This window comes from Hippoglossus hippoglossus, chromosome 22, assembly GCF_009819705.1.
Source record: "Hippoglossus hippoglossus isolate fHipHip1 chromosome 22, fHipHip1.pri, whole genome shotgun sequence".
Taxonomy (NCBI): domain Eukaryota; kingdom Metazoa; phylum Chordata; class Actinopteri; order Pleuronectiformes; family Pleuronectidae; genus Hippoglossus; species Hippoglossus hippoglossus.
In genome coordinates, this window is record NC_047172.1 from 11,032,309 (window position 1) to 11,057,281 (window position 24,973).

General features: G+C 41.9%; 1 protein-coding gene across 3 annotated transcripts in view; it reads left to right on the forward strand.

Moving 5' to 3' along the window:
• The first annotated feature begins 232 nt into the window (after window positions 1-232).
• stac (SH3 and cysteine rich domain) overlaps window positions 233-24,973 on the forward strand; it is a 33,216-nt gene continuing 8,475 nt past the window's right edge. Inside the window, exons 1-8 of one of the 3 annotated variants that reach the window (XM_034575987.1) lie at window positions 233-778; window positions 2,953-2,985; window positions 4,551-4,884; window positions 15,517-15,650; window positions 19,073-19,154; window positions 19,328-19,434; window positions 21,341-21,422; window positions 22,462-22,529. In XM_034575987.1, the coding sequence (XP_034431878.1) occupies window positions 662-778; window positions 2,953-2,985; window positions 4,551-4,884; window positions 15,517-15,650; window positions 19,073-19,154; window positions 19,328-19,434; window positions 21,341-21,422; window positions 22,462-22,529 (957 nt within the window). In that variant the 5' untranslated portion in view covers window positions 233-661. The remainder of the gene's footprint in view (window positions 779-2,952; window positions 2,986-4,550; window positions 4,885-15,516; window positions 15,651-19,072; window positions 19,155-19,327; window positions 19,435-21,340; window positions 21,423-22,461; window positions 22,530-24,973) is intronic. The other 2 variants (XM_034575986.1, XM_034575988.1) reach the window with 2 other exon arrangements.

The window sequence follows — 24,973 nt, forward strand, 5'->3', positions numbered from 1 at the left end:
AAGTGATATACTTTCACTTTCACAAGAAAAAGTCCTGGCTCCAGAAAAGTCTTTAGAGCGATTTGCTCCTAACACCATGTGCTCACCCTCTTTTTTCTCTTACTTACAAGAAGTGGTGATTCAGTTTTTACCACATGAGATATGTTTCTATGTGGGATTTTGGCAGGACAGAGTGTCAGTGTCACATTTCTCCTCCTTCCCCATCCTTCCCTCCCTCGGTCTCTCTCATCTCTCCGCCCCTCAGTGTGCTGCTGCTGGTGCGGAGTGAGGCGCACAGAGCGCAGCGTGGATTTGGAGATGTCTTGGCAGGATTACGCACGACGGCACGATCCACGCAGGAGCTTCTTGTAGCCGGACGGGACAATCTGAAGCTGGAGCGGACACAGATTTAACTTCTGACTGAGGGGAAACGCGTCTTTCTTTCTCACATTTCCCCCCGTGGGAGTCGGATCTACCCTCCTCTCACAGCAGCACCAGCGGGTCTGGATGTCCGGTCCTCCTCCTCTCGCTCTCGGGTCACGGTGACTACAGAGGAATGGAAACGATGTAAACAGCTGGTGGGACAAAACAAACTCTGCAGTACAACAGTTTATTTTTGTTAGAGATCGCAGAAAGAGAGAGAGACAGAGAGACAGAGAGAGAGAGAGAGAGGGAGAGAGAGATGATCCCGCCAGCCAACATGGCTCAGGATGAAAGTGGGGACAAAGAGGACGAACAGGAGCAGAATGAGACGCAGAAATCCCCCAAGAGTGCGAACCCCAGCCAGCAGGAAACCAAGGTAGGACTGACCTGGTGTTATGAACACAAGCTCAAACTCATAGACTGTGATGGCACTGTACACCAGTCCAACTCTTAATAGTGGGTCAGAGCAAACAAACTTATCAACATGACAAATAAATCTTTACAAGAGATATTTCAAACTTTCAGTCCTTCTCAAAAACCTGATCCTGCTTATTATCATTATTGTATTTAAGGAGGATATCATAGACTATACTACAGGGATGGACTTTAATAATATAATCAGCTGTACAAATAGGAAAGACTACAATACATCACCCTCAGTGACCATAAAACCAACTGTAGATAAACTTAAGAGAGTTTAAACTCAATATTGTGCACATTTTCTCCTTGTATCTTGATCTATAGCATCAATAACAGTGTAATTTAATAGGTCTAAAGTCTATAAACTGTGTAAGATCACCTTATTATGTTATTATGTTATTTAAATTGATCCATGAGGTATTTATGAGGATGTAAAAAGCTGTTGAAGTTCTTGACAAGGCTATAAATATGTCCATGGTGAGCGGTCGTGGTAAAGGAAGCAATATGGTGTTAATTGTTATAATTCACATTTGACAACAGACATTCAAACTCCCAGTCTTTTTAAAACAGCTTTAATAACCAGATCCTAATGATCATTATTGTATTTAAAGAGGTTATCATACTACAGAGATGGACTTGAATAATATAAACAGCTCTGCAAACATGACAGAAAACAACAAGTGCCTTGAAGAGACTCAGTTTACTTCAACACCCTCAGTGTGTAGGATACCCATCAGAATAACACAGTGATATTAAACCATACAAGGAAACAACCTTAGATAAACACAAGATTGATTAAACTCTAAAGACTACACCCTGCATAAGATCACTTAATTGTGATTATGGTATTTAGATTAATCAGTGAAGGATTTATTAAGGATGTAAACTGTTAAAGTTCTTGTTAAGGCTATAAACAAAGTCCATGATGTGCTGTAGTGGTAAAGGAAGCAATATTGCGTTATTATTATCATGCACATATTTATTCATAAGCAGCATTTAGGGTTTATACACTTTCTACTTGTGGCTGATGTAGAAAAGTAGGCTGTGTGATAGAGATCCACAGCCGCCTCAGGCGTTTTGCCATCTATGTGGGTCACATGTTGCCCAGACTACTACAATTAGCAGAACAATATTGGACTATCGTCATCGTGGTGGTGATGCAACAGTAACTCTCCTCTGCTGTCATAGATTAGACCCATGCTTTCTCTCTTTTTTACAGATTTACCTCTGGTTTAGTTTGTTAGCAGGATTACGCAAAAACTACTGAACCGATTTCCATGAATCAAGGAAGAACCCCTTAAATTTTGGTGTGGATCCAGATCAGGGGGTGGATTCTTGATGAAGCCAGTTCCCTTTACTTATTACTTGCTGATGCCTTTTCACTCTTGCTGCTGTAATACTGCAAATTTCCCAATTGTGGGACTAATAAAGGATAATTTTATCTTATCTTATCTCAAAATCTACAAAGAAACCATGTATAGATCCCGATTTTTTATTTGGATCTGCACCAAATTGTACACACTCACAAATCAGTCCCCTAAACATGCCTGTCATTTTTAATCAATATCCATGAATTATGCTCTCAGAAATCAAGGAAAATGTAGAAGAAAGCCGTATTTCAGAACGTTAAAGAATGTGAAATATGAAAATAAATTTGCACACCAAAATTGAATGGGTTCGTCCCTGACCCATACCACATCCTCCCACTAAGTTTTGTGATAATTGGTCCTGTAGTTTTTATGTAATCCTGCTAACTAAGAAACAAACAGAGACGAGAAGATAACCTCCATGGCAGAGGTAAAGGTTGTTTGTGAGGATCGGTCTTCGTCAGGTTTCTCAGCTGCAGTGGGGACGACCGAGTGGATTCTGTATTTTTTTTTTTTACGGCTCCAGCATGAGCGCTCTTACTTTGGCATGTGCCGTCACTGGGTACTTTCTCCTGGCTGACTTTTCCACATTGTTTTTAAAGCTTCTGCCAAACGGCCACGCTCGCTTCCATTATAGAATAAAGTGTTCAATCAATCTCACATTCAGGACAAATAGAGTGAGCTCCTGAGTGAGGAGACTGAATTAGTTTACTACCGACGAGTAAAGCTGTGTGTGTCTGTGTGTTTTTATTCCTCCTTAAAGAATACTGTGAGGCCTGAACACCAGAAGCGCAAGGTGAGCCTGTACACTCTTGTGCAAACTGTAGCGTCCTGCTGGTTTTAGTCCATCGTAACTTACTGTAGCTGCATGTACGTGAGGGTAAAAGCTGTTTCACCTATAACAGTCACTGCTTCTAACAGACCACTTAAGTTACGCGGATGCCACACACGGTTAAATCCATCATCCCCCATGTTTCTAGAGAGCACTCTTTACTTTGCAGGTTTATTTATTTACATTGTATGCAATAAATATCTTATGCAATAACTGGCTTTTTTAGTTTTTGTTTATTTGCCTTACCTTTCCCAACCTTCATTAACCCTCCAGCTTTATGCTATAACATACCTCTTATGGATTTGGTGCCATCAAACACAGCATGAGCTCCTCTATGCATGTGCACAATACTCCACTCTGCCTCATTTGGGATATCTTTATTTATTGAGACTGTATTTATTTTATTTTATTTCTTACTTTTTTAATGTTGCATTTATTTATTTCAATTATTCATCTATTGAATTGTTTTTTATTTAAACATATAAAACTACAGAAAACAAGTCTAGTATCCTTTACCACCACAGCAATTGTTGATAATAGCAAAATATATATATAATATATATATAAAGATGGAACTACTATTTTTATCATTATATTTTACTGCAGTTTCCTTTTAAGGTGGCTAAAAGAAGCCATGTGAGTGAAAAACTACAGGTTGCAGGAAAATGTGTGTATGTGTTTTATGTTCATGTTTGTGTGTGTGTGAACCAGTGTGTGCATTCGTGTGCGTGTGGGTGGTAATGGTTTAGAAAGGGTCCAAATTGATTGTTTCCAGACTGACCCCGCAGAAGGGATGGATCTTCACCGTGCCGAAGCTGCAATGAAAAGCACTAAAAACAATTTGCACGTTTGCCAAAACATCAACGGCAAACAAGCTTACGGATCTCGAGCATCCAGCAGGAAAACAAATGTTTACCTGTTTCCAGTTGTACATCCAGGCCTGTGCTATGTGCATGGTCATTAGAAGTCCTCGCCTTTACCCATCAATTACCTCAAATGATAAACTGTTTCTCCGGTTCAGTCAGAGACCGGCAGCCACACACCCACCAGCCAGGAGCCATAAAATCACATTACACTAGCTCAGAGAATCTTTATGACGCGCGTGAGCCCAGAATTAAGTGTGTTTCACTGGGGAGGAAGTGCACACTGAGAGGTTAAATGAGGAGTTGTCAGCGTGGAGCGTTAAGAATAGCATTACTGTAAAAGAGGAAGCTAATGAGATTGATGGAGGCTGAAGCCAGCAGAGACGGCACAGCGTGTGAGAAATAGTGTTGATATAATGCATCGACCCAACCTGGAAATCACATTACACTGCAGGTAGGGGATCAGAGGTTTTCCACTGAGCGCTGCCTGTTGCGGTGGTCTTTTTTTTTACCTGTAAGGTAGTAATTTATCTAGTTTATTACAAATATTGATTTACTTTAGTTCCCACTTTGTTCTCCTCTATCATTCTCTCCCCTCATTAAAGCCACATGCCCTTTTCTCCCCGTCGTTCCAGTTTCCTTCAGCTCTTTTCTCTCTCTGTTTAGCTGCAGAGACTCAAGCGATCCCTGTCCTTCAAGACCAAGAGCATCCGCAGCAAGAGCGCCGACAACTTCTTCCGCACCAGCAATGACAACAAGACCGAGCTGCTCGCCGACGTGAGCAGCAGCACGGGCCACCTCTGCAACATCGGGATGGCCCCGCCGCACGCCGCCCACCTCCCCATCCCGCCGGTGCCTCCGGCCATCCCCAGCGCTCCTCCTCCTACGTCACGCTCCCAGTTGCGCAACCCGCTGCTGGTGGACTCGGCGGGACACTGCTTCATGGAGCACATCTTCAAGAAGCCGACGTTCTGTGACGTGTGCAACCACATGATCGTAGGTATGGTCACAGCGCCGCCCTCCTGCATCAGTGTGAACAGAAATGCCGTACAGAATGCAACTACAATGGCACCCAGTAAAGAAATAACCTCCACCAAGGCCCAACACTCCCCTCATGAAACCACATTTAAATGAATCACCAAATTGCACACACTTAGAAATATCAGTCTGAATTGATTGACCTTTTTAGAACATATAGGACAAGATGGTGAATATCCCTTGTTTGATTGAAGGTCTTCCGGACTAGTTTGATGTTGAGTTGCCAACCACCAGAAAGTCTCAGGGATCACCAGCAGATGTTAGCGACCACCAGCGGATGTTAGGGACAGATCATCAAATACATTCCATACTGTCATTAGTGTTTTGGCCTTTTGATCACAAGACACCCTCCTCTAAGGGCCACCACAGGCTGATCAGACCTGGGTGTGTGTCCATGAGTCATTGGCTGCAGGAGTTCTGCAGTCTGTGATGTTTCTTTCATGGTCTGGTGCAGGGTTTGTCTGTGGATTCTTAGCTCTTTGAGCAACCTAACGGTGGATGTTACAATAAATCCACTGCAGCCAACCTCCACTTGACGGACTATTGCTGTCCAGCCCTGTTGTTCTGTCTCAGATGCCATCTCCGCGAAACGCAGCCTCTTTCTCTCATTTAGGATCCATGAATTATTCTCTGAGAAATTAAGTAAAATGTTGAAAAACGTCAGTGTTAAAGAAAGTGAAAAATGATCCGCACCAAAATTTAATAAGTTCTTCTTTTGGTCATGTACCACTCCTCTACAAAATTTTGTGGAAATCGGGTAGAGTACTTTTTGCGTTGTCCTGCTAAATAAGAAACAAACACAGACAAAAAACAGATACACCTGACACTGAGAATCGAACTTGACCGGTTGACATGTGATCAAAGTATCTCCGTCCTCCGTATTCACTCACTGACCCCGCGGTCCCTCCCTCGTCCCACTGACGTGTCAGATATTCAACAACAGCATCCGTGCCAGCTCCTCTACCTGTTCTCCTCTTACCAGATGTTCCAGTTTCTCTAGCGGCTGCTCCCTACTTGTTAACCATCAGAGCTGAAGGGCCACTCAGTCTTTTTGTCCCAGGGCGTTTGCAGCATGGATATGACAAGGGCTGTTTGTGCCATCTGCTCGACAAGCACATGATATATTGTTTGGTTGCAGAGAAAAGACGTCAGACTAGCAGGGATGTCGGTGGGCAAACGCTGCATCACCAAATGCATTTGACAGTTTTCTTTGCTCAATGGAAATAAGTTAGATTTTACCATATTCACATTATTCATTTGAAAAGTTTTATCCTGTGTTAAGTTAAAAGGTGTAACCCAGGATTTATGTTTTCTTAACAAAGAAAAACTAAATCCAATGGCTCATTTAAGTTAAAGTTCTTGGGAGATTGACGATGTTTCTCAAATCCTACTTCCTGACTTGAAAGTATAACAGCATAATAATAATAGTAATAATAAAATAATAGCAGGTTTCAACACTTGTAAGTTTGCTTTTGAGCCTTGCAGTGGCGGGTTGTAAAAAGTACATTGTCACTGTACTTATGTACATTTTCCATGTATTTGTACTTAAAGGGGACATAGCATGCAAATTCCACTTTGTTAGTGCTTCTACAGGTTATTGTGGGTATCTGGCATGTCTACCAACCCAAAAACTCTGGGGAAAAAACACTCGCGCGTTTTGTTATAGTTCCTCTAAGTCAGAAACATCATGCTTGAGCGACTCGATTGCGCTTCCTGGGTTTTGTGTCGTAACAAGGAACTGGAAGTCTCCCTACATGGTCTTGGCCCACCCCCGTCCCCCCACACTCGTTACTTCCGGGTTTACACCGGAGGCAGCGAGGCTGCGAGGCAGCGCAGCGCCGTTCCCAAGCACGCAGCCGGGCTGTTCACACGGGACGAGCATTTCTCCGCTGGTCAGCCCGCGATTCACTCACATGTGGCATTTGTCTGGATCGTTGGGACTGGGAGGCTGCAGCAGCTGCTCGGGAGCGACCGCTCGCTCTCCCGTGCGTGAGCTGGAATTTGTGTCAGCGCCACACAGCCAGCAGTGTGGAAGACTTCCGCAGTGTTCAGCACTACTGTAACCCCCGAACCCCGACATTCAACGGGTACAACAACAAGCGGAGAAAGCAGAATCGCGGGCTGACCTTATATATACAGTCTATGGGGCTGACCAGCGCGGAGAAATGCTCGTCCCGTGTGAACAGCCAGGCGGCTGCGCGCTTGAGAACGGCGCTGCGCTGCCTCGCAGCGGTCTTCCACACTGCCAGCTGTGTGGAAGACTTCCGCAGTGTTCAGCTCTACTGTACGCCGGGTTACAGTAGTTACGCCGGGTTACAGTAGTTACGCCGGGGTACACCGGACGCGGAAGCGCCGCTGCGAGGCAGCGCAGCGCCGTTCTCCAGCACGTAGCCGCCTGGCTGTTCACACGGGACGAGCATTTCTCCGCTGGTCAGCCCCATAGACTGTATATATAAGGTCAGCCCGCGATTCTGCTTTCTCCGCTTGTTGTTGTACCCGTTGAATGTCGGGGTTCGGGGGTAAATGATGGTCTTCATAGCCCCCCCCCCCCACCCCTCTCTTTCTCTCTCTGTCTGTCTGCTTGTGTGCTTGTAGTGGATGGGCAGAGGGGGACATTTAATTATGTGATTGGGAAAATTAAAACTCCAGGACAACAGAAGGGGAATACAAAGTATGGGATGCATATTTGATAATTAATATCATATAAAATATGTAATTTATATCGTTTAAAATCATGGGGGGAGAGGGGGGAGGGGGAGCTGGCTCATTAGCATTTAAAGGAACAGGCACTCAAAACAGGTCACTCTGTGGAGGGCTGTTTTATACAGGGTAAAAAGGGTGCTGTTTTATATGATCCTTGTGGTATTTTGACCAAAGTATGTTACATACATTTCATTCAGACCCCAAGGAACCATATCAACTTGTGGTAAAATGGGCATGCTATGTCCCCTTTAACTTAAGTACATTTATTTTCCATTAATTTATACAGTGGGCACAGTCAATGATGTAGTTGATTTTGCATTAGGGACTCTGCAAGTACTTTGCTTTCAGATATACTTAAAGTATTTAAAGTTGATTACTTTAACTCAATACAAAAGTCAATGTGGTACTTTTACTTTTAATTGAGTAGATATTTGTCTATTTATTTGTACTTTTACTCAAGTAAAATGTTTAAGTACTTCCTCCACCACTGGAGCCTTGTACAATAAGTTGCCAAACCACTCAGCATTGAAGCTTCTTCAGACAATGTTTATATTTTGATATTTGAAAGATCCCTTGGGCTCTATGGACCGTTATAGGATCTTTCAGCTCATTGTTTTGGTTTTAGAGCCTCTGACATTACTGCTGTGGTTCACTCTCACCTGTGTTTTCAGACAAAAAGCTCAGACAGATGAACATAGTGGAGCATTTAGCCGCTGAAGATATAGAATCTTCACTCAGGAGTTGATAGAGATCAGAAGCAGAGAGTGAATATTAGACAGGTGAACACAAACACAACTCAAAATGTGTGCTGATGTTGCGTCATAACTTCTGGATTCATAACACGTGCAACTGTTTCGTAAGTTCATTGTATCAACAGGTGATAATACTTCCAAATAATGTTTACAGCTGGTTGTGGCCAAAAACATCTGTTAGAGCAGGTTTACACTTGGTTTATACACTTGTTTATAACAGATGTTTGAGCAGCGAGACATCTGTGTGTTCTTCACCTTGACAGACTGAATCTATGTTGGGCAGTGATGATGCGTTACCACTTTGGACTTCTCCACCTGTCACTGCATACGAACACACAAAGTGAGGCCGTCATCATCAATGTGGTTCAGAGGCTTTTCCATCCTGACGAGCGTAACACTCTTCCTTTTAAAATTGATGGCATAATAATTACAAGAATTAATAATTAGGATGGAGGATACAGCAAATCTATTTTCTATCAGCAGTTCAGTGTCATTAATTATATGTACCACAAGACCACTGAAGTAAAACTGAACTTTATTCCACCATTAAACAGATTTACATGTGTTTACAGCCGTTGTTTCGGTCTGTTTTATGTGAGCGCGGCCTGAGGGACCGGGGCCAAATCTTTGTTGCTAATGAAAGTGAGACGTCAGGTCTGTGAAAGGTGCCGTGCCCTCTGGTCCACTCATGAAAAAACATGCACCTGCCTTCTTCTTCATTTGTCCTGCTTTAATGAGAACACAGCTGCAGAGTGTGTGTGAGTGTGTGTGTGTGCGGAGATAAGAAGGAGAGACAGTGTCGGCAGGTGGGGACTTTTCCATTGTGTGTATTAAATCTTATTGGCCATTCAGTTGAAATATGAACTGGTCTCTACAGTTTAAAATAGTGCAGTAATTATACAAATAGTTGGAAAATACTTGTAACTGAATTAATAATAATTTACAGCAACTTAAATCCACATTTGTACAATTCTGCGTGAATCAGCATAATTCTCCATATAACCAGATTTAATAGAAATATACCACTTAAAGCTAATATAAATGTAATAATTGGATATAGAGTATATAGCTAGATAAAGATATAGTGCACTCATTTTATTTGCAGCATCCCAGCAAAAAGGTGTTAAAATGGGCACAAACATTATTATTGTAACGATGATGCACCCTCACTAATAACTGCTCAGTAGATGAATAACAATATGATAATATGGAAAAAAGCAGACTGGGAATATAAAGCACCCTCTCCCTTTCAATTGGATCCTTTATTATATAAAAGTCTGTACAAATTGAATGTGTCATCCATAATAAAAAAGGCTGAGCTATTTATAGAGCTCACTGAGTCATTCATTAGCTCTATTATATGAAGGCAGACTATACCACATTCGTAAATAATTGATAAAGCAACAAATATGTTTTTCTGTAGGCGTCCATCTGTTCTTTAAAACTCATGTATAAGAGAATGGCTCATAGACAGCTGGTTATAATTCAGGATAATGAAAACCCTCAGTATAATTAAAGTTATACCTTTAAGAGAAGAACCTTAAATCTTCTTCTTATATTGATTCAAGACCCTTGTTCTCCTTTTGTTACACCCTTGTTTTTATGTCCATTTCCGAGCAAGTAGATTCCCTCGCATAAAATTCTCAGAGCAAGAACAGACTGATGCCGAGATATTGATTGCAGGGGCTTAGCTGCAAATTGGGTATTAAATAAATGTCCACATGAGTGAATGGGAGGTTTATTTGCAGCTGACAGAGGGTGAAATATAATTTACAGGACTGGGTTGAAAAAAAATGAATTAGTCTACATAGTGAGCTTGAAAGTGAATATTATAAATGACACGCAGTGTGCAGGATATATGCAGATGGAATATGCAGAGAATTAAGCTGCTGAGACAAAATGTCAATGTCAGGCAGATCCTGAATGCAACATATGAGTTTATTTAAATTCCTGGAATTAAAAAAAGTTGAGAGAGTAATCCCTCTTAATTAACAAACTCTAATCTGTGCTATAAAATCCCTGAATTACACATGACAGGTTTGGCCTGAAAGAGAAATGAAGTTTGGGGGTCAGAGGTTAAGGTCAGCCAGCAGGCAGATGCTGCTGGTGCGTCACCACTGCCTGTATAAAACACAGACAGACGTAGGAGTCATTTGTGTTTTTGTATCATCACAGGACAGCACTACGTGTTGTGACGCCCGTGTGCTTCCACCCATCCTGCATTTATCTGTTTTAGTGCTGCAGTCGATACGCTGACGCTGCCTGGAAATGTCTCACGCATCAGTGCACTGTTAAATGTCAAACTGCCCGGGTGGGAGCGTGGAGAAAATGTCACTTAAAAAAAAGAGTCTGCCCAAGAGAAGGAAAGTGAACATTTGTTTAGTTGTGCTGACACCTTCAACTCTGATCTACTACCCAGACTACAGGTAGCTCTTTAATGCCACAGTGAGATCATGTCTGGAGTTGATGAACAGGAAGTCATGGTCAACAGATGATGAATCATACAGACATCAGGGATCAGACTTTGGTGACCTTCAAAAGTCTTTTGGTGTCAACTCCTCGCCTGCATGACCTTGAGATTTAAGTGCATTTGTTTTGCTGAGAATCCAAATTTTTCCCGAAATGATGACATCAGGTCAAATTTTGGAGAACCTCAGATCAGACAGCTTGACTTAGTGCTGCTAATTCATTTTATCTCTTTAAGCAGTTCCGTGTGAGATGGTTGTGCTCTACAGTTGATTTCAGGAGACCCCTACTCACAGATGAATACATGAAAAAAACTCAAATAACCTGCCTCTGCCAACCAGGGCAGTTTCAGTCTCTTGACCTTCGACCTCTGACCACCAAAATCGAATGGACCGCAACCTGAAAACCTGAAAACATTGGCTGGCGGTGGCGAGGAGGCATACAATTTGCTACACTCCAGCTTTAGCGTGACATCAAACTTTCTCGACTTCATTTCCTCAAGCTCTCGTCCGTCTCTGTGGACGACACAGGAGCAGGAAGCACAATGGAGCTCTTGTCAAGCTGTTGTTGATTGGCGTGTTTGAGGTGACTCACTCACACACACGGGACGATTATGTGACGACTCCGAGTTAACTCCGCTCATAAGGGAACAAACTGCCGTGTTTTAGCAGGATGATACAGGAGCCTGACATTGTTGTTCTCTTTTCTGGCAATGGTGAGGTGATGAAGTCAGTGTGTGTGTGTTTAGGTGCTTTTTCCTCCAGGCTCAGAGAGGAGTCCAGCCCTTAAAGCCATTACAGCTGTGGGGGGAAAATGAGTGACAGTGCTGCTCTCTCTGGCATTCGCTCTATCTTGGCAGCTCTGCCTTTAAAGACTATTATTCATTTACACTACAGTAAAGGACACGACTCCTGCCAGATTTTCCATACCTCCGTCATCGTGCCCCTTATTTCCCACACAGTCTTTCTTCCTCCGATCCCTCATCTCCGTCCCCACAGTATCACTCTCACATCAGACATACGGTGATCCACTAAGCCGCCCATCTAACCATACGCCTCCTGATTTTCTGAGCCAACCGCCTTCATTGTGACAACAACTTATCCACCTCCTCCTCATTGTAAGCTCCTCTAAAAACACTGACCTGGGCAGCTCTTAGGGGTTTATTTGGAGACTTTAATTAGTTTCTCCCACGGTCATTTGATTTTTCCTCAACATTTTCCAATATCTCAAATCAGGGACCGTATCCCTCGTAAGCTGCTGTTGGGTTTGCGTCACAGCGGTGCGACTAGATTTTGTCAAATGCGTACGTCCATCCCCGAGAAACTAAGGCTTCAACGGGTGGTTCATTCCCAGCCCAACCTAGCCCAGGTTGATCCAATCTGTGATTAACTGTTTTTCAAAGTGGAAAAACCACTGACCTGAAAAATTCCTTCCTCTGTTGTTGTTGTTGTTGTTGTTATAATGATCTGTGATCCGGTGAGGATTCAGGCCGGGATCACATTTCTCCCGGTTTCCGTGCTTGTGTCAGCGCAGCTCAGCCAAGCAACACAGCAGCTTTGAAATGGAGAACACAGATCCAGTTTTCCAGCCATTACTGGGTCTCAGCGCTGTGCGGCTCCAGATTGTGTGACACCAGTTCACGTTACAGCACGTGAATGCTGAGCAGAGATTTGATGCTGGCCGACTAAACTACACATGTGGGGCTTTGTACCATTAAGTAAACAGTGTCTTGTGTTTGTCTTGTTCGGGGATCAGGTGTATGTCTCGGTGTCGTTTTTTACCTCAGCTCGCTGACCTTTATTCGCCCTGCTCATCAAACATGTTGACTGTAACCTTGAAGGAAACGCTGGCATCATTCAGCATAACACAATGCACAAAAAAGCTATAAAAACACTTTTTTTTCTCTATTCTTTATTTTTGGACAGTCATTTATATTACATGGCATACATCAGACCAGTGATGTTTCTTTTCCCCCTCCAGAAACTTCCAACAAAATATATTAACCTTGTACATTTCGGGAGCAATGACAATGTTCAGGGGACAAACCAGAACAAGCCAAAAACAGTCATGAGTAAGTCTTACATCTTAACATATTTAACCTATGGCCTAGAACTTCAGAAACACGTTTCTCAATGCCGAGAGAAAAGGTCATCATCTCCATCAAATACCTACAGTATCATTTTCTATATGCAGTGGTAGAGGAAGCTCTCAAACATTTCACATTTTTTAAGTGAAAGTACAAATAAATAGACAAAAATGTATTCCAGCAGAGTAAGAACCACATTAGCAACATGTTTTGCAAAGTATTTAAAGTAAAAGTACTTGCCTGGTGAAGCTTATTCTCTAATGCAGTGGTGTAGTACATCGTTATTGCTGAGTCACGGTTGAGTCTGTCTCATCTTATGCAGATGATAAATTATGATTTAACAATGTGAACGTGCATCGCAACACATTGTAATAATGTAGTGGAGTAGAATCACAGATATTTGGACATATGCAAAGGAGTAAAAGTGAAAAGTACCTGAAAATAAATATAACTAAGTAAAGTAGAGAATGATATATGAACATTTTACTTAAAGGTGTGTGTAAGACGTAGATTAAAGGGATCTATTGGCAGAAATTTTAGTAATGTTTTCACTAGTGTGTTTCATCTAAATTGTACAAATTGTTGTTTTCTTTACCCCAGAATGGTCCCTTTGTATTTAAATACTTTATATTTACATCATGAGCCGGTCCTCTTTAAGGAGGCAGCCATGTTTTTTACAGTAGCCCAGACTGGACAAACTAAACACCTTTTGAGTTTTTATGACCACTGAAGGCTCCCACAGGTTCTCTTTCATGTTTGAAAGGGGAGGGTGAGGTAAGGGGTATTGAGCTGCAGCATGCAACTTCACCACTAGATGTCACTAAATTCTACACACTGAACCTTTAAACACAGTAAAAAAGTAAATGTACCTTGTTACATCCCAACACTGACTTCACTCTATTTGGTGACATTCAGGAAGCAACCAGAGACATATGAGTGTTTTTTTCTATAGGCACATAACACACTGACATTATTTGCATTGCATCACAACGCACAGAAAACTAAACAATACTTGATTACCCGTCTGTGATGAAACCGGTATCTATCCCTCGTGCTCTCGACACCCACTGACGTAGATCGATGATTCCTTCGCATGTCCATGTTTTCACACGCACTCTCAGAGGGTGTGGGGCCAGAGCCGGGCACGTGATCATCGATTAATCAATCACTGCCAGACTAATAACAACCCTGTCCTCTCTCGTTAATGTGGAGTAGCTGTCAAACGATGCACCGCTGCGGGCTGTGAGTGGTGGTTTTTTTATTAGGCCGTGTACAACACATAATCCTTTACAGATGACTTATCCTCTCAGAAACCTCTCTCTGCTTTCACGTTTATCGTTTGACAGATACTTCACTTCAGTAAAAATTCACACTTTTATATTTTGGGCCTTTTACCACAAGCTTCCTCCGTTTAGTAAAGTTTAGCTCCATGACACTTTTCTATTAGGATGTACAAAACGTAGAAAGTTGATATTTGGTGCATAAACTGTGGACGTGTCACTCGCTCCAAGCAGACACAATCTCAGTGGAGCAGATTGAGGACAATAAATTCTTCCCCTGGGGGAGAAGAGTGGAGCTTATACAATTTTTTTTTTCTTTGCCCAGTTTCTTTTCAGCCCTGTGCAGGAATACAGTCGAGAAAGGATCAGGATCTTTGAAATCCTACGAAAAGAAAGAATTACATTCACGATTATTCATGGCCGTTTGCTGCGTAGCGTCAAACTTTAATACGTGACCTCATCCATGAACATGATTTACGCGCGAGGTCGATTTTCATCAGCAAAGGTGGTGAAGACAACAACTCAAGGTCTTTTGGTATTGTTTTGATCGAGAGACTGTTACTGGCTGAAGTTTCACGTTTAATTAAATCTGTAAGCCGAGCAGTGAGAGCTGGAGTTTCCCTGTAGTGACATTTCATCCCCTCTACTCCTCAGACACACCAGCGTTACCCACTCAACAATCACGCATACCTGCCTATTCATCTCCTGCCCTTTTGTTGTCTTTCTTTCCTCCCTCCTCACAAACACACGCTCAAGGTGACAGACTTCATTAAAGACGGAGCTGTCACGGCTGACTTGTGAGCTTTATTCTCCGCCAAACACCTTTTGTCTTTACAATCTCACATCTCCGTCCAAACCAAGACTGACGTTTCTCATCTTTTCTTTCATTATCTACAGTATCTCTCTCTCTTTCTGTCACCTCTGTCTTTCTCTGTGGTTATTTATTTGTTACTCATTCACGCACACGCTAAAAATGATAGCATCGTCAGTGTTGCATCACTTTGCTTCAGATGAAACCTTGTTTATTCCAGAAACTGGTCGAGATGGCGCCAGATGTGTCGCATTTGCTAAATTTTGTCCCTGTTAAAATGCTGCACATGTCATTTCACAGGTTTTTTTCTCAGTGCATGCTGGGAAAGAATCCAGTGTCAGTGAATAAATGAATGAGATGGTGTTCTGAACGTCTTTTGTTTCCTCCGCCTCCTCATGTGTAATTTGCTGTTCCTTAAGGGAAAGAGTTCAGTTCCTGACATGGCAGATTTTAACCTGTTGCCTCTGTGTGTGTTTTGTGTGTTTGTGTGTGTTAGGTACCACAGCCAAACATGTGGTGTTTCTGGCGGGAAACACGGCAAAGCACGGCCTGCGCTGCAAAGCCTGCAAGATGAGTCTCCACCACAAATGTGAGAACGGAGTGGGACAGCAGCGCTGCATGGGAAAACTGGTAAGATGCATGAAGACATGATATAAACGACACCTTCTTAATTTTGTTGTCAACTGTTTCCGTGCCTCAGGAGGTAAAAAAAACCCATTATGATAATTATCATCATGAACAACCTAAACACACGTCCGAGTTTCCCACCAGAATGTGCTTAATCGGAAATCACACTCTGCAGTATGTGTGAGCGCTGGTACATCTGTGACCAGCATCCATCCCCGTCATCGTCCGCATGATGGTTATATCATCAGCCTTTCACTCAGTGTTAGATAATATGAATATCGCACCATTTACAAAAATGCTGACCGCCTCATCACTTCGGTTAAGTTCTGCTGCTTCACCATCAGCATAAAACAATAAACAGGATGTTTAGTTTAAGTTAGTTTGAGAAAGTAAGTTTAAAAGTTAAAGCTCGACCTTTTCCAAAACCACACTCGTCAACCACAAAATGAATTTATTTGTAGAAATAAAAGGTTCTTATGATTGATCTGTTGATTTCAAAGATGTTCATGTTTCTTCTTAAAATCCTTGAGTAAGTCTGGACCTAAAATGAGACAAAGCTGTTGTGGACATTGCTTAAGCATTGGTGTCTCGTTATTTACACAAACACACACACACACACTTCATGCCTTCAGCATGTGTCTGTGTCTTATCTCCTGGGATTTTACTATTCACTCAGTTCTCACACATAGTTCACACACACACACACACACACACACACACACACACACACACACACACACACACACACACACACACACACACACACACACACACACACACACACACACACACACACACACACACACACACACACACACACACACACAATGTCTGTTTTTCGTCCAAATCTATTGCTGGAATCAGTTAAAGAAATGTGAAATAACTGTTGTTGTTTGTCTGCAAGAATAAATGAGACTATGAAACTATGGAAATAATGTGGAAGTGACATTAACAGCAGAGACAGCCTCTCTTTTCCTCCGCTGTGTCGTCTTTCCACAAGATGCCGGAGGGATGAGGCTTGAAGATGCGATCGGCTCTCAGGAGTGGAAAATGAGGTTGAAAGGTCGAGAATAAAAAGGAAAGTTTCCCCATCGGAGCGCGGCTCTAAACTTGTCTTGTTCTAAACTTGGACTTCTGCAGCCATGATTGTTTCTGTTGGCTTGAGAACTTTGTGGCAGAGAAATCAAGTTACCTCACGGTCGGAATTTTCATTTTTTCCAGTACGTTTCTGAACTTACTGTTGCAGTGATAATAACCCTTTAAGAAATGTAGCTGAATAATAAGAGGTATTTAACGTTTAGGTCTTTGTACTTCAGCTATTTGGTTACACAACATTACTTCACTTTCTAACTTCACATAGCAGCACTGCCTCCAAGAGAGATCCTGAAATTATAGTCAGGATGAAACAGCTGTAAAATACTTGTGTTTTGGTATTTTCTAAACTGAAAACAAATACATACGTGTTAGAAATATTACTTAGAAAGAACCAATACTTTTTGTCCCTTTTAGGCCTCTGTGCTGACACCTGACAAAACACTTAAAATGATATTCAGGAGTCAGGTGGGGTTCGGTCACACTGGCGGGGCTGACTACTTGATTTTTCATTCTGCACGTACCTGCAATCGGGGAAAACGTTGAGTGTGCAGTTTGGACGGTTAGTTTCCCTCAGGCTCAGACGGGTTCGGACAGAAAATAAAAGCCACACCAGCACTCTACTCTGTGTTATGTTTGCAGGAACAGTATGTTGGTTAATTCCTAATAATGGCCTCTCCTGACTCACAGTTTTTGTCAAGATGAATACGTGTTAGTTAATGTGTGAATCACTAAAATGTTCCATCAGTAGCCAGAGAGAATTGAGCTCAAGCTACATATCGCAACAGATCTGCTGCAAAACAAGTTTAACTGATTCAAAAACGTTACTCATGCTCAATGCATGATTTATCAGTGATTATCACACACAAAAGATAGCGGGTGACACTCCAAAACTAAAAAGACTCCCGTCCTCATGAAGCCCATATTCACAACATCATCCACAGCTTTTCATCATAAGTGTTTTCCACTTCACAAGTGGTTTTTCAAAAGACTTGAGCAGAAAGTGAGATCTGTGTCTCACCATCGTGTGTGATGTCACTCTGCTTTCAGCCATCAAAAGAGACAAGATCACAACATATGCTCGTTCAGTCCTGTTATTCAGAATCTCTTACTTTCTGTTCTCAGCTAACTAAGACATGATGCACTTTTAACTATGACAGATAAATGAACGTCCTCAGCTCCTCTATGTGTGGTTACATCTTGATTCTGTACAGTCTGAACGTGTTGAGCCGAGAGTGTGTGAATCTTAAAATGCTGCCGTGGTGTCTCAGTGTGTTCGTGGGTAAACAGAGCTTTTTGCTAAACAGTGACCTAATCCAGCACAGTGAGGGTCTGAGTGTCTGTGCAGTTTGTGTGATGACAGCGGGGTTTGTTACACAGCTCACCTCTGCTAGGTTGTTATTGAGGAAGTGAGTCTGTCCACAACATCTCTGCATGACTAAATCATTTAGGAGGCTTTCACACCCACCTTGTGTGGTCCAGATATTCAGGCTTCACAGTTTAGGCCAAACAAAAATAAAGGGGCCTCAGACCAATGCACCCAAATATAGTGCGATCTAAAGAAGCTGTTTCGGTTCATAAAGTTTGGATAGTTTGGACTTTCAGACCAATTGCAGGAAGTCGAGACAGGATTCAACAATTAAAGATGAAAAAGAAGCGGAAGCCTTACTGCTCCATCTATATTTCAAATGTATTGTAATCTAAAACTGTTAAAACATGTTTAATACTTGTGGATTGAGGACACAAACTTTGCATGACTCCTGTACATCTGCAGCCACAACATCAGTGTCGTAAAATGTAGTAAACAAAGACCGTGAGCGGCTGGTTTTGTTTGCAGTCAGATGAACCAGATGTTCTCCCAGTGCGTTTGCTCTGTGAAACCTTTTCCTTAACGACTTTGTCCCCGACGGCCTCAGTTGTTAAACATCGGGCTGAAGAGCTCAAGAGTTGCTTATTTTATCCGCCTCCTCATGACAAGTTTCAAATGAAGAATTTATCAGGGCTGTGAGATGTAGGTTTCCAGTAATGTGGCGTCTCTGTGATCAAGAAACATGAATCTGATTTGTTCCTTAAGAGAGAGAGAGAGTTCACAAAACGTGTGTTTTCTGGCTTCTTGGCCTAGCTGGCTCAGTTTGTGTGTCGTGAAATATGCTGGAACTTTCTGTGAAACTTGGCATCCAACATGGTATCTCTGCAATGTGGGGTTGTGTTCAGAAATGTCTGATTAAACAGAGTAATGTGCAGTATTTCAGAGGCTGCGCTGCCTGCGGTGCTGCGTATCGATTCGTCACTAATGCCGGTCACCTCTCCCCCCTCTGTCTTTCTCTCCTCAGCCAAAAGGCTTTCGGCGGTACTACAGCTCCCCATTACTGATCCAGGAGCAGTACGGCTGTATCAAAGAAGTCATGCCCATCGGTGAGTGGCTCACAGCTCCATAATAAGTTCTGTTCTTTCTGGGATGAGACGACTCGCCTCTTCCAGGACAACTTTTCCTCTCGAGCTATTTTACAAGATTTAACGGCCACATTTTATAGTAAATAACCACCTGGCTTTTACAAAGTCTTATGTCTTGTTGTTCTTTTCTCAAGCCTGTGGGAATAAGGTGGACCCCGTGTACGAGGCCTTGAGGTTCGGAACGTCTCTGGCACAGAAAGCTAAAAGGCCCAGCGGCTCCGAGTCTCCTCACAGAAACTCGGTAAGAAAAGGAGAATTTTATTTTGTTCAAAGTCAAGATCAAAGTACATTTTATTGTCAGTTCTGCCGTACGCACATAAACATATGAGTAGACATATAGATACTTAACATACAAGTAACACACTCAACATACAAGTAGCACAACATGTAAGTAACACAACATATGAGAAGACATGTAAGTACTCAACATATAAGCAACACAACATTGGAGTACACATAAGTACTCAACATATAAGTAACACAATGTATAGTAGACATATAAGTACTCAACATATAAGCAACACAACATTGGAGTACACATAAATATTCAACATATAAGTAACACAATGTATAGTAGACATATAAGTACTCAACATACAAGTAACACAACATATAAGTAGACATATTAGCCCTCAAAATATAAGTAGCACAACATGTAATTAACACAACATATGAGTAGACATATAAGTACTCAACATATAAGCAACACAACATTTGAGTACACATATAACTACTCAACATATAAGTAACACAATGTATAGTAGACAGATAAGTACTCAACATACAAGTAACACAACATATAAGTAGACATATTAGCCCTCAAAATATAAGTAACACAACATGTAAGACAACATATGAGTAGACATACAAGTAACACAACATGTAAGTAACACAACATATGAGAAGACATATAAGTACTCAACATATAAGTAACACAACATATAATGAGCAGTGCAAATACTTCATGGCTAATATGCAGATAATGAACAGTAGTAATGTTCATCCTCAAATAGCAGTAAAATAGAAGCAGATGTAGTAAAGTAGCAGCAGATGAAATGATTACAAGAAGTGACTGGTCCATGTTTGTACTAAAAGGAGTTCAGCTGGGTTTCAGCTATAGTAGTAAAGTCCGTAAATATAATTATTCAGGTTGTTTATCCTACTCTGTCTCTCAGTTATTTTCATTAAGCTCCACTCGACACAATGACATAATCTCAGTTCAGTTCAGGCGGCAGTTTGTCACTGATCATCTAAATAGATACTGCCACTGCAGGGCTGTAAACACTACCAATAAAGGCAGTCTGGTCCAGGCGGTCATTACGGGAGACGTCGGCACAAGCGCTCGTGTTACAGCTCTGAAGATGAACTGATTGTAGAGACACGGCCCTTTCCTGCCTTGTTTCCATCCGTGTGTGTTGTGAGGCTCAGGGACTACGATGACGTCTGGAAGCTGCTGGGTTCGGCCCGTCCTGTCCTGAGCAGCTGCCCCTGAATGTGTGTGGGTGTGTCTGCAGAGACAATGTGATCTCTACGGGGTTTATGTTAATAGTTTTCAAATGTAGATTGTTTGCAACATAACAGGAGTCTCCATAATATATCTATCTATCTATCTCCCTCTCTCCCTCTCTCACTCTATCTCCATATCTATACATCTATATATCTCTCTATCTCCATATTTATTTCCACCTCTTTGGATCTCTCAATCTCCCTCTCTATATCTCTATCCTTATCACTTTCTCTGCCATCCATCCATCCATCTAATCTGGCCGACTGTCCTTTTCATCATCTCTTTCAATCTGTCTCCCTTTACCTTTGTCTCTGTCATCCATCTCTCTATCTATCTGTATCTTCTTCTGTCTATATCTATCCATCATTTTTATTAGAGCTCCATGGGTTAGTCTGAATCAATTTTCTCTGCTTCCACCTTCTGAAAGACGAGTGTTTGCTGCAGCTGTTCCCTGTTTTAGATGTTGCTGAACTGAAAATCTTTGTATTTGGAGATTGTTGCTCGGATCAAAACAAGAGGCATCACTTTTGAAGAGTGCGATGGACATTCTTCAGTCTTTTTGTTGCTTTTTAGACTGGGAGTGGGAAGATGATTGACAGATGTATCGATATCTTTTATCTGACGTGTGTAATCCTTACAGAACAGTGACTTGGATAAGGTTCCAGAGGAGGTGGTGGCTCACAGCAGCAGACAGGAGCTGTCGAGGAAACACAGTGACGACGGTGAGTATCTGCGAAGGGAAGATCCCCCGATCAGGGAAGATAAAACACTGCCATTGCTTTCCCCCCATGAGAGTCAGAGAGACGTTTGCGACATCAAATTCTCCTCCTGTGAACCATCAAATAAGGGTCTTTGCTATTTTCCAATGAGATGAACCTTCACCCTTTCACCTGCATTGTGTGTGTGTGCATGGCTCCTTATTCAGAGGCACTGGGCTTTTTACTGCTGCACAATAGTTTGTGTAATGGAGGTCAAAGCACTGACCCTTTACAATCTGATGTATTCACTCTAATTATTGAGAATGGTGGAGCCCACAGAGGCATTCGTGTCGGAGAATGCTGTTTGAAGTATAGGTACAATGCTGCTCGAGTATTTCCTTCAGAGAAAAGCACCTGACCTAACAACAGGAGAAATCAAGAGCTCCATTCAGCTCTGCTTGTTAGTGTCGGCCAGTTTCTTGATGAGGTTCATGGAAAAAAAACTGAAAAACTAGAAACACTATCCACAACTGTGTTATGGAATTTTACCACATTCTTGTGACATTTTTGATTTGTTGCCAACATTATTTTTAATATCAATTTTGTGTTCATCGTGGAATCAGATAAAAAGCACAGTTTTTCAAGGTGTTTCATTTCTGTTCTCATTTATTGAAATGCTTATATAATGATCAAATCCAATACACAAGACAATAAAGAAAATGTTGTGCTGAAAAACAGATACAAATATATAGCCTAGGACTCCTCAGGGTTAATGGAATAAACTATGATGAATGAAAACCGACCGTTCATGAACCCCAGAGGTTGATTCATGTTTCTTGTGACGTCTTTGATTTGTTGCCACCATATGTTTTTGCTATTTTCCTGTTAATGTTCTCGACCTGGAAAAGAAATTGGTTTCACTTTTGAGTTCAACATGGAATTTAGCGAAAATCACAGCTTGTAGGGGCAGCAGGCTGGGGTTTAAATTATATTCTTAATTATTATTGATACTGTTATTTCTTAATTCCATGAATTAATTTAAATTTTGTGTTTGTTTTGTCAGTTTTCACAGTCATTGAGAATGGCACGGAGCATTACCACCAGCCAGAGAGAAAACCTGATGATTTCCAGGTAAGAAGCAAATCAACCAAATCATGTTCACGAAATAAATATCTAATGTAAAAAACTGGATGTGCTTGAGTCCACTATGTATCTGAATAGTGCTGTTCCTGTGGTATATAAACAATTGCATTTTAGTAACATCAACAAATCAGATTGATTTTGATTCAGAGGAAATCCAAGTGATTTAAACTTTGCTTTGCTTCCTTTCTCTGATGATGATTTAAGCATCTTGTATTTTTCAAATTTACCATTTTCCTAAAGCTTTACTGCTTCCAAGCTAGAATAATAATCTACAATTATTAAAAATGTGTTAATTATGTTTATTTTATGTCTTTATATCCTCAAGAAGACAACATGCATGATTACTCATAAACACACATATAATGGCCATATAAAGACAAAAAACATGAAGCAGTCTTTTTAACATTTGTCAGATTTTCCATCAGTCGTAGGAATGGTTTAGGATTTTTTTTTGTCACACGGAAATCCTTGATGTGATGTGATCCTTCACTTCAGAATAAAACACAAGCATCAGCACAAATGGGAGGTTAAGCATTTTCACCCGCAGAGACAAAAAACGAACCTAAATGTATTGTCATGCTTTAACAGTAAATTTACAAGTCTGCAACTGTAGCATATATAACTTTTTCACAGCGCTTGTTACTCTGCAGAACAGAGTCTTACTGTAACGTGTCTCATAGCTTTAGTCTGAAAAACCCCCGAGAGCCGATTTTGTTCACTGACCAAATTCTGAACTCTGCGTGGTGACTCTGAGAACTGATACGCAGCCAGTCCGTGCAGCATCCATTAAGTATGCTGCACTTGGCTCCCCGCCTCTATCGCCACTGCTGAATTTCCCAGGGCTTTGAGGGAAAAACTTCTCTTCCTGCTGTAACAAATCATACCAGTGCTGACACGGCCACTGGCCTGCACCGATGTGACAGAGCCTTGACCCTCATGTTTGGATCCGGGATCTGTGCTGCTGTGGTAATCTACAGTGAAGATGTAGCGCTGATGGTGCAAAACTACATGCCGGAGAAATATACCCAAACTGTTCATTTCCATTAAACCTGTTCAGCTTCCTTCAGTATTGATACTCTTTGTAAATATTGTCTACGTGCAGTTCATCTGTCCTGTTTGCTTTAATAGTTTTACATGTTTATCTCTGTTGTCAACAGTGGAAAAAGAACACAGATACTCGGACAAACACAAAAATGAAAAAATAACCATACAAGGCCAAAAACACACAAATGCCTAAATGCTCGCACACTAACACACACGCACACTAACACACACACGCACACTAACACACACACGCACACTAACACACACACACACACTAACACACACACACACACTAACACACACACACACTAACACACACACACACTAACACACACACACACACACACACACACTAACACACACACACACACACACACACACACACACACACACACACACACACACACACACACACACACACACACACACACACACACACACACACACACACACACACACCTCTTAATAACATCTAGCTGTCTCCAAGTGCATTGTGGGGTCTTATCAGGCTGGACCGAGCACAGCTGGCAGTGGGCTGTTTGTCTGTTGGCCGACAGGTCCATTAGCTCGGGCCGCCGGACAGACAGATGGAGGCTCTGCAGGTTAACGATCAGAGGAAAACACATGAAAACTGCTTCTTCACCCGAGAGGACTGTAAAATACTTTGTTGTAATTTATTTCGCTTGAATTTGGAAAGTTTGATTTTGAGTTTACACATTTTGACACCGACCAAGATGCCGATTTAGAAAGATAATTCGATTTGAGATTTGATAAGTGCTGATCCCGGTGCCAATGTGCTGTAGATAAAGCCGCGGAAAGCATACGTCATGTCCTGACTCCAGCATGCTCTACTCATGTTCAGTGCATTTTCCTGATGTCTGACACGGAGAATCTACTGTGCCCTTCACATGTCTTAAAGGCCAAGTCAATGGCTTCAAGGCTCATTTATGTTGCCTTTCGGCCAGATTTGTCATTTTTACAGCCACATCCGCATATTTCCATGCGTCTTTTACATTGCCAAGTTTGTTAAGCGATACATCCGCTAGGTTGTGATAAATCACCTCTTAAGAAAGAGGCAAAAGCAGCTGTTTGTCCCTGTGTCTCTCTTCAAAATGTTCTGCCATCGTTGAATCTTCTTCCTCGTGTCCTGTGGTCGTCTAACTCGAACTATTGGCAACACTGCCCCCTTCGATTTCCGCTGCATCATCAAGAGCCTCTCGGGCCCAGCAAGAAGCTCTTAGTTAGCTCTAATGGACTGCCACTGGTTGATGTTGTTGCTTTCGCCCAGAGGACACAGTTAACTCAACTCATCCATCAGCGACAAGGCCAGTGCACGTGGGAGCCCCAGACGACCAAAACAGCTCCTCTTCATTATCAAACCTGCCACA